The sequence below is a fragment of the Pristis pectinata genome, chromosome 12, assembly GCF_009764475.1.
Source record: "Pristis pectinata isolate sPriPec2 chromosome 12, sPriPec2.1.pri, whole genome shotgun sequence".
NCBI classification, from domain to species: Eukaryota; Metazoa; Chordata; class Chondrichthyes; order Rhinopristiformes; family Pristidae; genus Pristis; species Pristis pectinata.
The window spans coordinates 187,375-204,643 of NC_067416.1; the positions used below are offsets into that span (position 1 = coordinate 187,375).

At 43.5% G+C, this 17,269-nt stretch overlaps 1 protein-coding gene across 4 annotated transcripts in view; it reads right to left on the reverse strand.

Annotated features, from left to right (window-relative positions):
• Nucleotides 1-17,269, reverse strand: part of sh3pxd2aa (SH3 and PX domains 2Aa) — a 434,682-nt gene that overhangs the window by 62,144 nt on the left and 355,269 nt on the right. For all 4 annotated transcript variants that reach the window (XM_052027259.1, XM_052027258.1, XM_052027260.1 and 1 more), the window contains one exon: nucleotides 13,939-14,056. In XM_052027259.1, the coding sequence (XP_051883219.1) occupies nucleotides 13,939-14,056 (118 nt within the window). The remainder of the gene's footprint in view (nucleotides 1-13,938; nucleotides 14,057-17,269) is intronic.

Genomic DNA, 17,269 nt, shown 5'->3' on the forward strand with positions numbered 1-17,269 from the left:
GCATGATATAGATCAGCTGCAGATGTGGGCAGAGAAATGGCAGATGGAGTTTAACCTGGATAAATGTGAGGTGTTGCACCTTGGTGGGACTAATGTCAAGAGGCAGTACACTCTTAAGGGCAAGACCCTTAACAGTGTTGAAGAGCAGAGAGACCTTGGGGTGGGTGTCACTGACTCATTGAAAGTGGCTACACAAGTGGACAGAGTGGTTAAGAAGGCCTATGGCATGCTTGCATCTATTAATCAGGGTATTAAGTACAGGAGTCAAGAATTTCACAAGATCACAATTTAGAGTACTGTGTGCAATTTTGGTCACCTCACTATAGGAAGGATGTTGAGGCTTTAGAGAGGGTGCAGAGGTGGTTTACTAGGATGCTGCCTGGATTAGAGGGCATGTGCTATCAGGAGAGGCTGGACAAACTTGGGCTCTTTTCTCTGGAGCGGCAGAGGGTGATCTGTTGGAAGTGTATGAAATTATGAGGGGCATAGATAGGGTGGACAAGCAATATCTTTTTCCCATAATTGAGCGATCCAATACCAGACGGCATGCTTTTAAGGTTGGGGGGGGGGGGGGGGTAGGTTCAGAACAGACGTGAGGGGTACGTATTTTACTGAGAGAGTGGTGGATGCGTGGAATGCATTGCCTGATAGGGCTTTTAAGAGGGGCTTGGATGGGCACATGAATGAGAGGAAAATAGAGGGATATAGGCATTCTGTAGGTAGCAGGGAATAGCTATGTTGGCACAACATTGTGGACCCAAGGGCCTATTCTGTGCTCTACTGTTCTATGTTCTATGATGGGGTGACCAAAACTGAATGTAATACTCCTGATGCAGGCTAACCAGTTTTATAAAGCTGCAACACAGCTTCCTGACTTTTGAACTCAATAACTCGACTACTAAAGGCAAGGATGCCATATGCCTTATTTGCCACTATCGACCTGTGCAGCCAAAATCCCTCTGTACATCAACACTGTTAAGTGTCTTGCCATTAAAAGTCTACTGTTCCTTTACAATTGATCTCCCAAAGTGCAACACCTCACACTTGGTTGGATTAAACTCCATCTCCCATTTTTCTGCCCATATCTGCGGTTGATCTATATCCCACTGTATCCTTTAGCAATCCTTTACACTATCCACAACACCACCAATCTTTGTATTGTCTGCTAACTTACTAACCCATCGATTCATGTTTTCATCCAACTCATTAATATATATACAAACAGGTCCCAGTAAGGATCCCTGAGGAACCCCACTGGTCACGGACCTCCAGTCAGAATAAATCCCATCGACCACTACCTTCTGTCTTCCATAGGCAAGCTAATTCTGTATCTAAAAGGCCATGTCATCGTGGATCCCATACATCTTAAACTTCTGGATGAGCCTACCATGAAGGACTTTGTCATGTAGACAACTTTCACAGCTCAACGTTCATCACTCTTCTTCTTCACCTCCTTGAAAAACTCAATCATTAGTAAGAACACAAGAAGTAGGAGCAGGAGTAGGTCACCTGGCCTGTTGAGCCTGCCCCACCGTTCAATAAGATCATGGCTGATGCACCTACCTGCCTTTTTTTCCCCATAACCCTTAATTTCTCTACTATGCAAAAATCAATCTAATTGTGTCTTAAATATATTTAATGAGGTAGCTCCTACTGCCTCCCTGGGCAGAGAATTCCACAGGTTCATTACTGTCTGGGAAAAGCAGTTTTTTTTAAGGTAAGAGATCTTTACTAGTCACGTGTACATTGAAATACACAGTGTAATACATCTTTTGCGTAAAGTGTTCTGGGGGGCAGCCTGCAAGTGTCGCCACGCTTCCGGCACCAACATAACATGCCCACAACTTGCTAACCCATGTCTTTGGAATGTGGGAGGAAACCGGAGCACCCGGAGGAAACCCATGCAGACACAGGGAGAACATACAAGCTCCTTACAGACAGAGTCCGGAATTGAACCTGGGTCGCTGGCGCTGTAATAGCATTACGCTAACCACTACACTACCGTGCCTGCCCCCCCCCATCTCCATCCTAAATCTATTCCCCCGAATCTTGAGGTTATGTCCCTTAGTTCTGGTCTTGCCTACCACTGGAAACAACCTCCCTGCATCTATCTTATCTATTCCTTTCATAATTTTACATGTTTCTTTCAGATCCCTTGGATTCCAGCGAGTATAGTCCCAGGCGACTCAATCTCTCCTCATAGGCTAACCCCCTCATCTCCAGAATCAATCTGGTGAACCTCCTCTGCACTGCCTCAAAGCTTCAAGTAAGGAGACCAGAACTGCACGCAGCACTCCAGGTGCAGCCTCACCAGTACCCTGTACAGTTGCAGCATAACCTCCCTGCTCTTAAATTCAATCCCTCTAGCAATGAAGGCCAACTTTCCATTTGTCTTGTAAGTTTCATTCCCCTTACCTTATTAGTAAGACACGACTTGCCCCACACAAAGCCATGCTAACTGTACCTAATTAGACCATAGTTTTTCAAATGCTCATGAATCCTATTCCTAAGATTCCTCTCCAATAGCTTCCCTACCACTGATGTGAGACTTCCCAATCTATAGTTTCCAGGATTATTCCCATTTCCCTTCTGGAGCAATGGAACATTAGCTGCTCGCCTGCCCTCTGGGACCTCACCTGTACTGTTCTATGTTCAATTTTCTAAGCACATTCCAGTCACTTTTTTCTGGTATTGGTATTGGTTTATTATTGTCAGTTGTACCGAGGTACAGTGAAAAACTTGTCTTGCATACTGATCTTACAGGTCAATTCATTACACAGTGCAGTTACATCCGTATGTAAAACACTTGCCTCAAGTCTCCTTTAAATTTTCCTCCCATCACCTTAAACCAATGTCCTCTGGTAGTTGACATTTCCACCCTGGGAAAAAGACTGACTATCTACCCTATCAATGCCTCTCATAATTTTATAAACTTCGATCAGGTCTCCCCTCAGTCTACGACGCTCCAGAGAAAATAATCCAAGTTTGCTTAACCTTCGATAGCTAAGGTGATGAAGAAGGCCTATAGGGTATTTGCCTTCATTAGCCAGCCACAAAATACGAGAGAATGGAGTATAAAACAATAGTTAGGACACAGCTGTGTGCAGTTCTGGTTGCCACACAATAGGAAGGTTGTGATTGTACTAGAGGGCTTGTAGAGAGGTTTCAATAGTATGTTGCCTTGGGAATAAACTGGTGGGCTGTGTCTATTTTCCTTGGAGTAGAGAAGGTTGACAGAGGACCTGACTGAGGCATACAAAATTATGAGGGGCAGGTACTCTCAAAACATTTAAAAAATATCTAGATGAGCATGTGAATACTATTGCATAGAAGACTATGGGCTGAGGATTAGTATAGATAGGTAATAAATGGTTGGCATGGACACAATGGGCTGAAGGCTCTGTGTCAGTGCTGTTTGACTCAAGCATCAAATATTGTGAACCCTAACACTGGTCTGACAAAGGAACGCAGCTTGATTAGACTTCAATAATTTGGACACACGTTTTCTAATGTCTTGCAGCCAGAGAAGAACCTTGTTGAATATTCCTTTTTGTGCAGAGTGATGTAATTTGGCAGCAACTTCTGTTACTGTAATCAAAAGCAGAAATGCAGCTTTTCTACGATTAACTCATACTGAGACAAATCTATCTACGTGTTTAAAACAATATTCACCATACTGTTGCAGTGGAAACCTCTTAAAAGTATTACTAGTGAGTGACACACAAATCACCTCAAAGAGCAGAACCTTCAAACAATGATTAGCTCACAGGCAGATAAACATTGTTGACTTTTCAGGAGATTAATTTGAACCGTGTTGCAGTGAACTAAAAAACTCTAATGTGGTCCAAGCCAAGGCTTTGCTTTTTAACAAGTAAATGCAGGCAAGAAATAGACAAACAAGTTAGTGGACTAAAATGTCTTCATGTCTGAGAGCCACTTCCTGCCATCTGCTTTCCAGCTCTGAAATTCTGGAATTACTCCAGTGGGGAATAACTATGAAAAAGACGGGAAATGAGGGAATCTGCTGACAGAAGCATTCTGGGAGAGTTGGATGAGTTCCACCAACAGGCAGCGTGATTGGCCATTGAGTATAGAGATATCAAGGGACCCAAACTCCCTCACTTCATATTATTGTACTAATAGTAAAGTCCAAAGAACAGAAGTAAATCACAGCTGACTATGCCTGCACAATTTCCAGAAAATGGGCCCCACCAAATGATTAGCTGGATTTTCTGCCACAAATTATGAATAGGCAGAACTTACAATATATGTAACAGAATAAAAACTTGCCAAATCTGCCTTCACATATCTAACTTTTCAATTCTAGTGGATTTTTCAGAGCCACTTTTAGAACCATAGTAACTTAAGGGCAGAAAAGAAGGTCATTCAACCCATCGGTCATGCCAGTTGAAAGAGAATTATTTGGAATGCTCCCATGTCAACTTGTGCAGCAAACATGCAGGTTATTGTTCTTCAAGTGCTCCTCCAAGTACCTAAAAATGTGAAAGGGTTTTTACCTCCACTACCATTTCAACAGTGAGTTCCAGAATCCAACTACACTTCAGCTGCCACAAAAAAATCTGCCCTCAGTGCTCCCTAATCCTTCTACAAATTATCTTAAATCTGGTTATCAACAGCTGTCAGATCCTTCCTGTTTGCCCTGCCCAGGGTTTAATAATTTTATACACCTCATTAAAATCCAGCTAATCTCTGAAGAAACTAAGTTTAGCACACTGATCACAAATTTCCAGCCTTGGGAACATCCTCATAACTCTCTCCTGCACTTCTTTGCTGTACTACTGCTCTTTTGTAACATGATCAGAATAGAACTCAGTACTCTAGCAGTGGTTTAACACATTTGATTTATATCAAACATGACCTCCCTACACTTGAATTCTGTGTCCCAGCCAGCAAAGGCAAGAGTGCCATAACTTGAGTTATTTATTGCTTTTTTTGAATGTGGGCATTACTGGTATGGCCAGCAGTCCTTGCCCATTAAAAGGTGATGGCCTGTGTGCCTTATTGAACTACTGCTTTCTTTCTGGTGAAGGTGTTCCCAAGATGCTGTTGGTAAAGAAGTTCCAGAATTTAAATGCAGCAACAATAAAATGTCGACGATGACAATTTGTTCTACTGAATGCTATATTTGCTGTTTGGCACACATGTAGTCTGGTGTTGCAGCTTCAACAGTTTGGTACACCTGGTGCTGCTCTCAGCAGGCCCTTCTGCACTCTTCATTGAATCAGGGTTAATTCCAAGCTTTATTGCAAGAGGAGAGTAAGGGAAATGCCAGGCCATGAGTTAGAGAGTCATACCACACAGAAACTGGCCCTTCAGCCCAACTGGTCCATACCGACCAAGATGCCTATCTAAGCAGATCCCATTTGCCTGCGTTTGGCCCATTTCCCTCTAAACCTTTCCTATCCATGTACCTGTCCAAATGTCTTCCAACTGTTGTTATTGTACCACAACCATTTCCTTCGTCAGCTTGTTCCATATATCCACCACCCTCTATGTGAAGAAGTTGCCCCTCAGGTCCCTTTCCCTGGGTAAAAAATGCATGCATTCACTATCTCTGCCCTTTATGATTTTATACACCCCTATATGATCACTCCTCATTCTCCTACACTCCAGTGAATCAAGTCTGCTCAACCTCTCTTCAGAACTCAGTCCCTTGAGTCCGGGCAACATCTTTATAAATCCTTTCTGCACTCTTTCCAACTTAATGGCATCTTTCCTACAGCAGAGTGACCAGAACTGAACACAATATTCCAAATACAGCCTCACCAACATCTTGTACAACTGAAACATAACATCTCAACTTCTATACTCAATGCCCTGACTGATGAAGGCCAGAGTGCTTAAAGCCTTCTTCACCACCCTGTCTACTTCTGATGCCACTTTCAGTGAACCATGTACTTGTACTGTTAGGTCCCTCTGTTCTACAACACTCACCAGGGCCCTACCATTCACTATGGAAGCCCTACCCTGATTTGTCTTCCCAAAATGCAACACCTTGCACTTATCCAAATTAAACTCCATTTGCCATTCCTTGGCCAATTTACCCAGATGATCAAGACCCTGTTGTAATTCTTGATAATCATCTTCACTGTCTACAACACCACCTATTTTAGTGTCATCTCCAAACTTACTAACTATACCTTGTACATTCTCATTCAAATTGTTGATATAGATGACAAATAACAATGGGCTAGCACTGACCCCTGAGGCACACACTAGTGATGGGCCTCCAGTCTGAAAAACAACCTTCCACCAACATTCTCTGCTCCCTACCATCAAACCATCAATCCAATTGTGTATCAACTTAGTGAGCTCTCCCCAGATCCCATGCAAACTAACTTTCCATAGCAGCCTACCACGTGGAACCTTATCAAGGGATTGCTGTAGACTTTGCAGACTATGTCTACCACCCTGCCCTCAACAACCTTCTCGGTTACTTCTTCAAAAAGCTCGATCAAATTTGTGATGTATAATCTCACATGCACATGTACAAAGCTATGCTGACGACCCCCGTCTTTCCAAGTGCATGTATATCTCATCCCTCAAATCCTCCAGTAGCTTGCCTGCCACAGATGTTAGGCTTACTGGTCCATAGTTCCTAGGTTTTTCTTTGCAGCCCTTCTTAAATGAAGGCCCCACATTAGCCACCTTCCATTCCTTTGGCAGCTAATGATGACAAATATATCTTGGTTGGTTGAGAGAGGGACAAGAACGGATGCTTAATGTTCCAGGGTTTCGATGTTTTGTAAAAGATAGAGAAGGAGGTAAAAAGGTGAGGGGGGGGGGGAAGGAGTTTCACTATTAATCAGGGACAATATCACAGGTGCACAGAGGGGACATAATGGAGGGCTCATCCACTGACTCTAAATGGGTAGAACTTAAAAATAAGCAAGGTGCAATCACTCTGATGGGATTATACTACAGACCTCTCAACAGCCACTGGGACATTGAGGAACAGATATGCAGGCAGATGAGGGAAAGGTGTAAAAACAGGCTTGTTGTAGTGGGTGACTTCAACTTCCCTAATATAGACTGGGACCTCAGTGCAAGAGGTTTAGGCGGGTCGGAATTTGTTAGGTGCATCCAGGAGGGTTTCTTAAATTGTATGTAGCTAGTCCAACAACAGGAGGGGCCAAACTGGAGCTGGTGTTTGGGTAATGAGCCTGGCCAGGTAACAGTGGGAGAACAGAAGGAAATCAGGAGAGCAAAAAGAAGACAGGAGGTTGCTCTGGCAGATAATGTGAAGGTAAACCCGAAGGGTTTCTACAAGTATATGAAGAGTGAAAGGATAGTAAGGGACAAAATTGGTCCGCTAGAAGATCAGTGGTTGGCTAGGTGTGGAGCCTCAAGAGGCGGGGGAGATCTCAAACAGTTGTTTTGCATTAGTATTTACTCAGGAAACTGGCATAGTGGATATGGAAGGAAGGGTAACAAGCAGTAGTGTTGTGGAAGAGGAGGTGCTTGCTGCCTTACAGCAAATAAAGGTAGATAAATCCCCTGGGCCTGACATGATACTTCCTCGGACTTTGAGAGAGACTAGTGTAGAAATTGCAGGGGCCCTGGCAGATATATTTAAAATGTCCTTAGCCACTGTGCAGTGCCGGAGGACTGGAGGGTAGCTCATATTGTTCCATTGTTTAAAAAAGGCCCTAAAAGTAAACCAGGTAATTACAGGCTGATGAGCCTGACATCAGTCGTAGGCAAATTATTGGAAGGTGTTCTGAGAGGTTGGGTATACAGGTATTTGGACAGCCAAGGGCTGATTAAAGGTAGTCAGCACGGCTTTGTGCGTGGTAGATCGTGTTTAATGAATCTTGTAGAGTTTTTCGAGGTTACCAAGAAAGTAGATGAAGGAAAGGCTGTGGATGTTGTTTACATGGACTTTAGTAAGGCCTTTGACAAGGTCCCACACGGGAGGTTAGTTCAGAAGGTTCAGACACTAGGTATCCATGGAGAGGTTGTAAACTGGATTCGAAATTGGCTGTGTGGGAGAAGACAGAGTGGTAGTGGATGGTTGTTTCTCAGACTGGAGGCCTGTGACTAGTGGTGTGCCTCAGGGATCTGTGCTGGGTCCATTGTTGTTTGTTGTCTATATCAATGATCTAGATGATAATGTGGTAAATTGGATCAGCAAGTTTGCTGATGACACTAAGATTGGAGGCATTGTGGACAGCGAGGAAGACTTTCAAAGCTTGCAGAGGGATCTAGACCAACTGGAAAAATGGGCCAGAAAATGGCAGATGAAATTTAATGCAGACAAGTGAGGTGTTGCATTTTGGAAGGACAAATCAAGGTAGGACATACACAGTAAATGGTAGGGCACTGAGGAGTGCAGAGGAACACAGGGAACTGGGAGTTCAGCTACATAATTCCCGGAAAGTGGCATCACAGGAAGACAGGGTTGTAAAGAAGGCTTTTGGCATCCTGGCATTCATAAATCAAAGTACTGAGTATAGGAGTTGGGATGTTATGGTGAGGTTGTATAAGACATTGGTGAGGCCAAATTTGGAGTATTGTGTGCAGTTCTGGTCACCTAACTATAGGAAGGATATCAGTAAGATTGAAAGACTGCAGAGAAGACTTACTAGAATGTGTCCGGGTCTTCAAGAGTTGAGTTACAGGGAAAGATTGAGCAGGTTAGGACTTTATTCCTTGAAGTGCAGAAGAATGAGGGGAGATTTGATAGAGGTTTACAAAATTATTTAGGGTATAGACAGAGTAAATGCGAGTAGGCTCTTTCCACCTAGATTAGGTGAGATAAGTACGAGAGGACATGGCTTTGGGGTGAAAGGGGAAAGATTTAGGGGGAACATTAGTTGGAACTTTTTCACTCAAAAGAGTGGTGGGAGTGTGGAACGAGCCGTGGAACGTGGTAAGTGCGGGCTCACTCTTAAGTTTTAAGAATAAATTGGATAGATACATGGGATGGGAGAGGTCTAGAGGGTTATGGACTGAGTGCAGGTCAATAGGACTAGCAGAATAAAGTTTCGGCACAGACTAGAAGGGCCGCATGGCCTGTTTACTGTGCTGTAGTGTTCTATGGTTCTAACAGTTAGGGAACAGTGATCACAACTCATTAAGTTATAAGAAAGCTATAAGGATAAATATGGACCTTGTGGGAGAGTATTAAATTGGAACAGGTCAAATTACAAGAGTATTAGGCAAGAACCAGGGAGACTTAATTAGGAACAGCTGTTTTTGGTCAAGTCCTCATCTGACATGTGGAGGGTGTTCAAAGACCAACTGCACAGAGTACGGGACAGGGATGTTCCAGTAAGAAGAAAGGACAAGGGTGGCAGGGTGAGGGAACCTTGGATGTCGAGAGAGGTGATGAATTTAGTCAAGAAAAAGGAAACGTATGTAAGATTTTGGAAGCTAAATTCAAACAGAGCCCTTGAAGAACTCAAGGGAATTAGAAAAACCAGGAGGGGCCATGAAAAGTCCTTGGCAAGTAGGATTAAAGAGAATCCCAAGGCATTCTATACACACATCAAGAGCAAGAGGATAACTAGGGAAAGTGTAGGACCACTCAAGGATAAAGGAAGGAACATGTGCTTGGAGGCAGAGGATGTGGGTGAGGTCCTAAACGAGTACTTTGCATCAGTATTTACCAAGGAGAAGGATGTGGAGGATAGTGACATCAGTGTGGAGCGTGCTAATGTGCTAGGGAATTTTGAGATAAAGAAAGAAGCCGTTTTGGGTCTCTTAAAGGTGGATAAGTCCCCAGGGCCTGATGGGATATAGCCCAGGTTATTGAGAGAGGCATGAGATGAGATTGCTGGGGCCTTGACCAATAACTTCGTGTCCTCTCTTGCCACAGGCGAGGTCCCAGAGGACTGGCAAGTAACTAATGTCGTTCTATTATTCAAGAAGGGAAATAGGGATGATCCTGGAAATGATAGACCAGCGAGTCTCACGTTGGTGGTAGGGAAGTTACTGGAGAGAATTTTTAGCGATAGGATTTATGAATAATTGGAAAACCATGGCCTAATTGGGGATAGTCACCATGGCTTTGTGCTGCGCAGGTCATGTCTTACTAACTTGATGGAGTTTTGAGGAGGTGATGAAAGTGATTGATGAAGGTAGAGCTGTGGATGTTGTCTAATGGATTTTAGTAAGGCACCTGACAAGGTCCCTCGTGGGAGGCTCATCTAGATGATTAGGATGCATGGGATCCACAGTGAATTGGCCATTTGGATTGAGAATTGATTTGTCCATAGAAGACAGAGTATAATAGTCGATGGGATTTATTCTGGCTGAAGGTCTGTGGCTGGTGGTATTCCACAAGAATCCATACTGGGACCTCTGCTGTTTGTGATGTATATAAACGACCTGGATGGAAACATAGACAGGTGGATTAGTAAATTTGCAGATGATACAAAGATTGGTGGTGCTGTGGATAGCATAGAAGACTGACAAAGGATACAGCAGGATATAGATCAGCTGTAGATATGGGCAGAGAAATGGCAGATGGAGTTTAATCCGGCCAAATGTGACATGTTACACTTTGGGAGGTCAAATGTAAAGCAACAATACACTGTTAGTGGCAAGACCCTTAACAGTGTTGACGTGCAGAGGGATCTTGAGGTCCAAGTCTATCGTTCCCTGAAAGTGGCTACACAGGTTGATATGGTTTTAAAGGCAGCACATAGCATGCTTGCTTTTATTAGTTGACAAATTTAGCTCAAGAATCCAGAGATTATGTTGCAGCTTTATAAAACTCTGGTTAAGCCGCAAAGGAGTATTACATTTTCTCGTCGCCCCATTATAGGAAGGATGTGGAGGCTTTGGAGGTGGTGCCGAAGAGGTTTACCAGGATGCTGCTTGAATTAAAAGACATCTGCTATAAGGAGAGGTTGGACAAACTTGGGTTGTTTCCTCTGGAGCAGCAGAGGCTGAGCGTGAATTGATAGAGGTTTATAAAATTATGAGAGGCATACTGTATATAGACAGCCAGTATCTTTCTCCCAGGGTTGAAATGTCTAATACCAGATGGCATGCATTTAAGGTGAGAGGGGGCAAGTTCAAAGGAGATATGCGGGGTAAGTTTTATTTTACACAGAGAATGGTGGGTGCCTGGAATTAACTGTGGACCCCATGCATCCTAATCTTCTGGATGAGCCTCCCATGAGGGACCTTGTCAAATGCCTTACTAAAATCCACGTAGACAACATCCACAGCTCTACCTTCGTCAATCACCTTCGTCACCTCCTCAAAAAACTCAGTCAAGTCCGTAAGACATGACCTGCCCCACACAAGGCCATGATGACTATCCCTGGGGGGGGGGGGGGGGGGGGGGGGGGGGCGGTGGTGGAGGCAAATACGATAGAGGCATTCAAGAGGCTCTTAGATAGGCACACGAATGTGCAGGATTAGGGTTAGGATATGGTCATTATGTAGGCAGAAGGGATTAGTTTAGTTGGGCATTACTGTGAGCCGAAGGGTGTGTTACTGTGCTGTACTGTTCTATGTCCTATGACCTATGTCCTATATCTCAGCCAGGGCTTTTGCAATTTCTTCTCCAGCTTCCCACAGTGTTATTGGACATATCTGATCAGGCTCCAAAGATTTATCTACCCTCATACGTTTTCAGACATCCAGCACCTCCTCTGCTGTAATGCAGACTGTTCCCAAGACATCCGCATCAACTCTCAAGTTCTGAAGTCTTTGTGTCTTTCTCCATGGTAAAAATAGAGGAGAAATATTCACTGGGGACCTCGTCCATCTCCTGCGGCTCCACACATAGATATCCACTTTGGTCTTTGAGGAGCCCTATTTTCTCCCTAGTTACTCTTTTTCCCTTCATATACATAAAATCTCTTTGCTTTCTTCTTAATCTTCTCTGCCAAAGCTGTCTCATGTCCCCTTTTTGCTCTTCTGATTTCCTCTATACTCATCCAGGGATTCACTTGATCCTAGCTCTCTGTGCTTGACCCATGCCTTCTTTTCCCTGACCAGAGCCTCAATATCCCTCATCATCCAGGGTTCCCTATTCCTGTCAGCCTTGCCCTTCTCTCTAACAGAAACGTCAGACTTTGAATTCTTGTTATCTCACTTTTACCAGTTAGTTTACATATTATGGTGAAATACATTTCTGCTACTGCTGATGGTCCACTCCTTCTTGGATGCCTAGTTTTAAATTGCCAAATCTGTCCTGAGTTGATCCCATTTAGCAGAGTTGTACTACCACACATCACAATGGAATAAACGTATTCTCAGTGTCATGACTAAAGATCTCTAGGACTCTGAGGTGGTCACTTCTCCCAATTTTGTGTGGATAGTTGCAAGCACAACAGATAGATTGGTGATTAGTAATCCCTGGATTACTACCTGATCTATGTGCAAACTCATAGGAGAAATGTGCTTCGATGGCAGGCATGGTAGTGTAGCGGTTAGTGTAATGCTATTGCAGCGCCAGCGACCCGGGTTCAGTTCTGGCCACTGTCTATAAGGAGTTTGTACTTTCTCCCTGTGTCTGCATGGGTTTCCTCTGGGTGCTTTGGTTTCCTCCCACATTCCAAAGATGTACAGGTTAGGAAGTTGTGGGCATGCTATGTTGGGGCTGGAAGTGTGGTGACACTTGCAGGCTGTCCCCAGAACATTCTATGCAAAAGAAGTATTTCACTGTGTGTTTCGATGTACATGTGACTAATAGAGATATCTTATCTTAATTCATGGGGCACTGGCACCAGTACTGAAGAAAGAGGGAACTGTCCTGTTGGGATGGGCTTCACAGGCAGGCAGGTGCTAGTGTTTTAGCAAATCCAAAAACTAGGGCTGTAGATTAGGCTTAAACTAAATAGTAGTGGGAAGGGTTCTGGAGAGAGGAAATTTAGAACGTTAGAGAGAAAGAACAAAGGATTGTTTTTTTCTGCAGGGCCAAGAGGCTGAGGTGACCCGATAGAAGTATATAAAATTATGAGATGCATGAACAGGGTAGAGAGAGTCTTTTTCCCAGGGTAGAAATGTCAAATATTAGAGGACATATGGTTAAGATCAGGAATGTGCTGCCAGGGGAGGTAGCAGAAGCAGATACAACGGCAACATTTAGGAGGCATTTAGAGAGACACATGAAAAGACAGGGAATGGAGGGGTAAGGCCACGTGTTGGCACTTGGGATTACTTAGATCAGCATCATGGACATGATGGGCCAAAGGTCCTTTCCTGTGCTGTACTGCTCCATGTTCTGATTCCATGTTCTCTAATCTTGTTGACCAATCTCCTGCAAGGGACTGCATTGAAATCCTTTGGAAAATCCAAATAAACAACATACACTGGTTCCCCATCTATACTACTTGTCACATCCTCAATGGGTGTAATTGGGCAGCACGGGCTCGTTGGGCTGGAAGGGCCTATTACCGCGCTGTATAAATAAAATTTTTTGAAGTTTTTAGAAAACTCTAGTAGGTTAGCCAGATGCAATTTTTCTTTCACAAATGCCCACGTTGACTCTGCCCAATCCTATATTCTTAGATGATCGTATACATCATCTACAAATATCAGCAGACAGTAATCAGGAAAGGAAGTTATTGCTGCTCACTGTGCTCCCATTACTTCTCAATCAACCAAGGTCATTTACATGCAGTGAATACTGTAGGCCCTAGAGTAGAAACTCAACATCAGAATACTTTTGAAGTCAAAGTACAAAACTGAATGCAAAGCTCTTTGGAATAACACAAGATGATGAAAGCTATAGAGATTAATGTTGCTGTTCTTTTCTTTGTTCTTCTATGTCCCTCCGTTGAATAATTTTAACCATTAAGCAAACTTTAATTATAACTGTCATTCTTGAGGCCTAACAGCTACAATAGAAGTTGCCTCTCAACGTAGATTGTTCTGGACTGTAAAGTAAATAGACATTAACCGCAAAACATAAACGCTATTAATTTTTCAAGTTAGCTATGAAATAAAGCCCACCTGATGAACCACCAGCCTTCAAGGTTCCGCTGTATGACCTCCACCATGACGCCTTTCTCAAAGCCAATCTCATCTTTGCCTTGGTTGACATATGGCTGCACAGTGATATATTTTTCCTCTATCATAAATAAACATCAAAGCAAAGTTAGTACAAGGTATTTCCAAATTCTTTCATAGAGACATAATTAATTAGGAAACAGTTGCTGCAGTGCCTATGAGCTGCTGGTATCAGGAACAATTCGTCAAGCTTCCACTCAGTTTTTGAGCTTAAGTTTCAATTCAGTGATCTTTTGAATAAAGAAAAGTAATGGAATTGAATTATTGGATGGTTTTACAATGCAGAAGAAGCCATTCGGCCCATTGTACTTATGCAGACTTCCTGAAGTAGTTTCCTATTAATCCCATTTCTGTCATCCTTTCAAATGAACATAACAATTGAGCTTTTCATTGTACTTACCTAGTTTGTTTTTTTAAAGATCTGAAGGATTCTGCTTCTTCTACTGATTCTAGTCAGAAATTTCCTGTTCCAAGAACTTTCTGTGGAGAATGTCCATGATTCTTTTAGTGATAATTTTAAATTGATGTACTCTTGTTACCAGCTTATTGATCATGTCAAAGAGTCATCAACTCATACAGCATAGAAACATGCCCTTCGGTCCACCGTAACGGCCATCAAGTACCTATTTCTACTAATCTTAATTTCCAGCATTCAGCCCCTAGCCTTTGCATTTTAATTGCTCATCTAAATAGACAATAGGAGCAGAAGTAGACCATTCGGCCCTTCGAGTCTGCGCCGCCATTTTGAGATCATGGCTGATCCTCAACAATCAATATCCTGTTCCTGCCTTGTCCCCATATCCCCTGATTCCCCTATCTATAAGAAACCTATCTAGTTCCTTCTTGAAAGTGCCCAGAGAATTGGCCTCCGCTGCCCTCTGAGGCAGTGCATTCCACAAATTCACAACCCTCTGGGAAAAGAAGTTTTTCCTCCCCTCTGTCCTAAATGGCCTAGCCCTTATTCTTAAATCACGCCCCCTGGTCCTGGACTTCCCCAACATCTGGAACATATTTCTGAAATGTTCAAAGAGTACCTCTCTCCATCACCTCCTCAGGCAGTGTATTCCAGATTTCAACTACCCTCTGGGAGAAAGATATTTCCCTCTAATTTACTCTAAATCTCCTACCCTTTCTTTAACCCTTGGCCTCCGGTGAAAGATACTTCTGCTAAAGGTAAAGGTTTCTCAGTTTCCACAACATTTATATCCCCCATAATGTTGTATACCTCTGTCAGTTCCCTTTCTCAGCCTTCAAAAGAAGAGCTTTTCTTTATTTAAATCATCTAAACCTATGATAACTGAACAATCTCTACCAGATGTCTTTGTAATTTAATGTAAATGTCCCGGTAAATAAAACCTAATTATAGGGACCACCTTAATACATTCCATTTGCACCCTGTCCATGGTCGAGGTATTCCCTAAATTAGAATGTCCAAAAAGAGCAGACACAAAGATGATATCCCCAAATGTTACCTTCCTGTGCTGTGTAACTCGACAAAACAAAATTCAAACAGCAATCAAACCACTAAGTATGACTTGTTTCTTATTAATACTTGTGTCTATCCCCCTGAACAATAGGAATTTAAATTTCTACTATTTGCAAGCAAGACAGCCTCACTTCAATAACCAGAAAGTAGATAGAACCATAGAACAATACAGGCCCTTCGGCCCACCATGTTGTGCCAACCTTCAAACCACTCCTAAGACTATCTAACCCCTTCCTCACACATATCCCTCTATCTTAAATTCCTCCATATGCTTATCTAACAATCTCTTGAACTTGACCAACGTGTCAGCCTCCACCACCACCCCAGGCAGTGCATTCCATGCACCAACCACTCTCTGGGTGAAAAACCTCCCTCTGACGTCTCCCTTGAACTTCCCACCCATTACCTTAAAGCCATGCCCACTCGTATTGAGCATTGGTGCCCTGGAAAAGAGGCACTGGCTGCCCACTCTATCTATTCCTCTTAATATTTTGTATACCTATCATGTCTCCCCTCATCCTCCTTCTCTCCAATGAGTAAAGCCCTAGCTCCTTCAGTCTCTCCTCATCATCCATACTCCCTAATCCAGGCAGCATCCTGGTAAATCTCCTCTGCACCCTTTCCAACGCCTCCACATCCTTCCTATAATGAAACGACCAGAACTAGACACAGTACTCTAAGTGTGGTCTAACCAAAGCTGCATCATTACCTCGTGGCTCTTAAACTCGATCCCACGACTTATGAAAGCTAACATCCCATAAACTTTCTTAACTACCCTATCCACCTGTGTGGCAACTTTCAGTAATCTGTGGATATGAACCCCCAGATCCCTCTGCTCCTCTACACTGCCCAGAATCCTGTCATTTACCTTGTATTCCACCTTGGAGTTAGTCCTTCCAAAGTGTACCACCTCACACTTCTCCGGACTGAACTCCATCTGCCACTTCTCAGCCTAGCTCTGCATCCTATCAATATCCCTCTGTAAGCTTCAACAGCCCTCCACACAATCCACAACACCACTGATCTTTGTGTCGTCTGCAAACTTGGTAACCCACCCTTCCACCCCCTCATCTAAGTCATTAATAAATATCACAAAAAGTAGAGGTCCCAGAACTGATCCCTGTGGGACACCATTAGTCACAGCCCTGTAATCCGAATGCACTCCCTCCACCACAACCCTCTGCTTTCTACAGGCAAGCCAATTCTGAATCCACACGGCCAAGCCTCCCTGGATCCCTTGGCCTCTGACCTTCTGAAGAAGCCTACCATGTGGAACCTTGTCAAACGCCTTACTAAAATCCACGTAGACCACATCTACTGCACTACCCTCATCAATCTTCCTGGTCACCTCCTCAGATGGTTTGGGATGTGGAATAATCACTCCATGGCGGAATTTGGGGTCTTAAGACAAATTTCTGAGCAATATGGGAGGGGTCGTCATTTCAATGCAGCCAATAATCTTGAGCATCATTTGATATGGACTCCAGAACGAAGTACAGGAGGAGGGCCAGGAAGGTAGAGCAGAGGTTAGGCCTAGGGGCAAGCAATGAGACCAGCAGAACCTGCAGCATTATCGAGAGCAAGGTATAAAAGGAGCAGTGGAAAGGGTGGAGTGGAGGTAAGGCCTAAGAGTGGCAGCACTTGCACGATTGTCGTGAGGTACAAAAGAGCGCCAGGTAAAATGGAGCGGCCATCTTGGAAGCAACCACTTTGGGAGCAGCCATTTTAAAAGTGTTGTTGAGGTTCAAGTATGGGCTTTAGTGAGCCTGGGTATTTAATGAGTAGTGA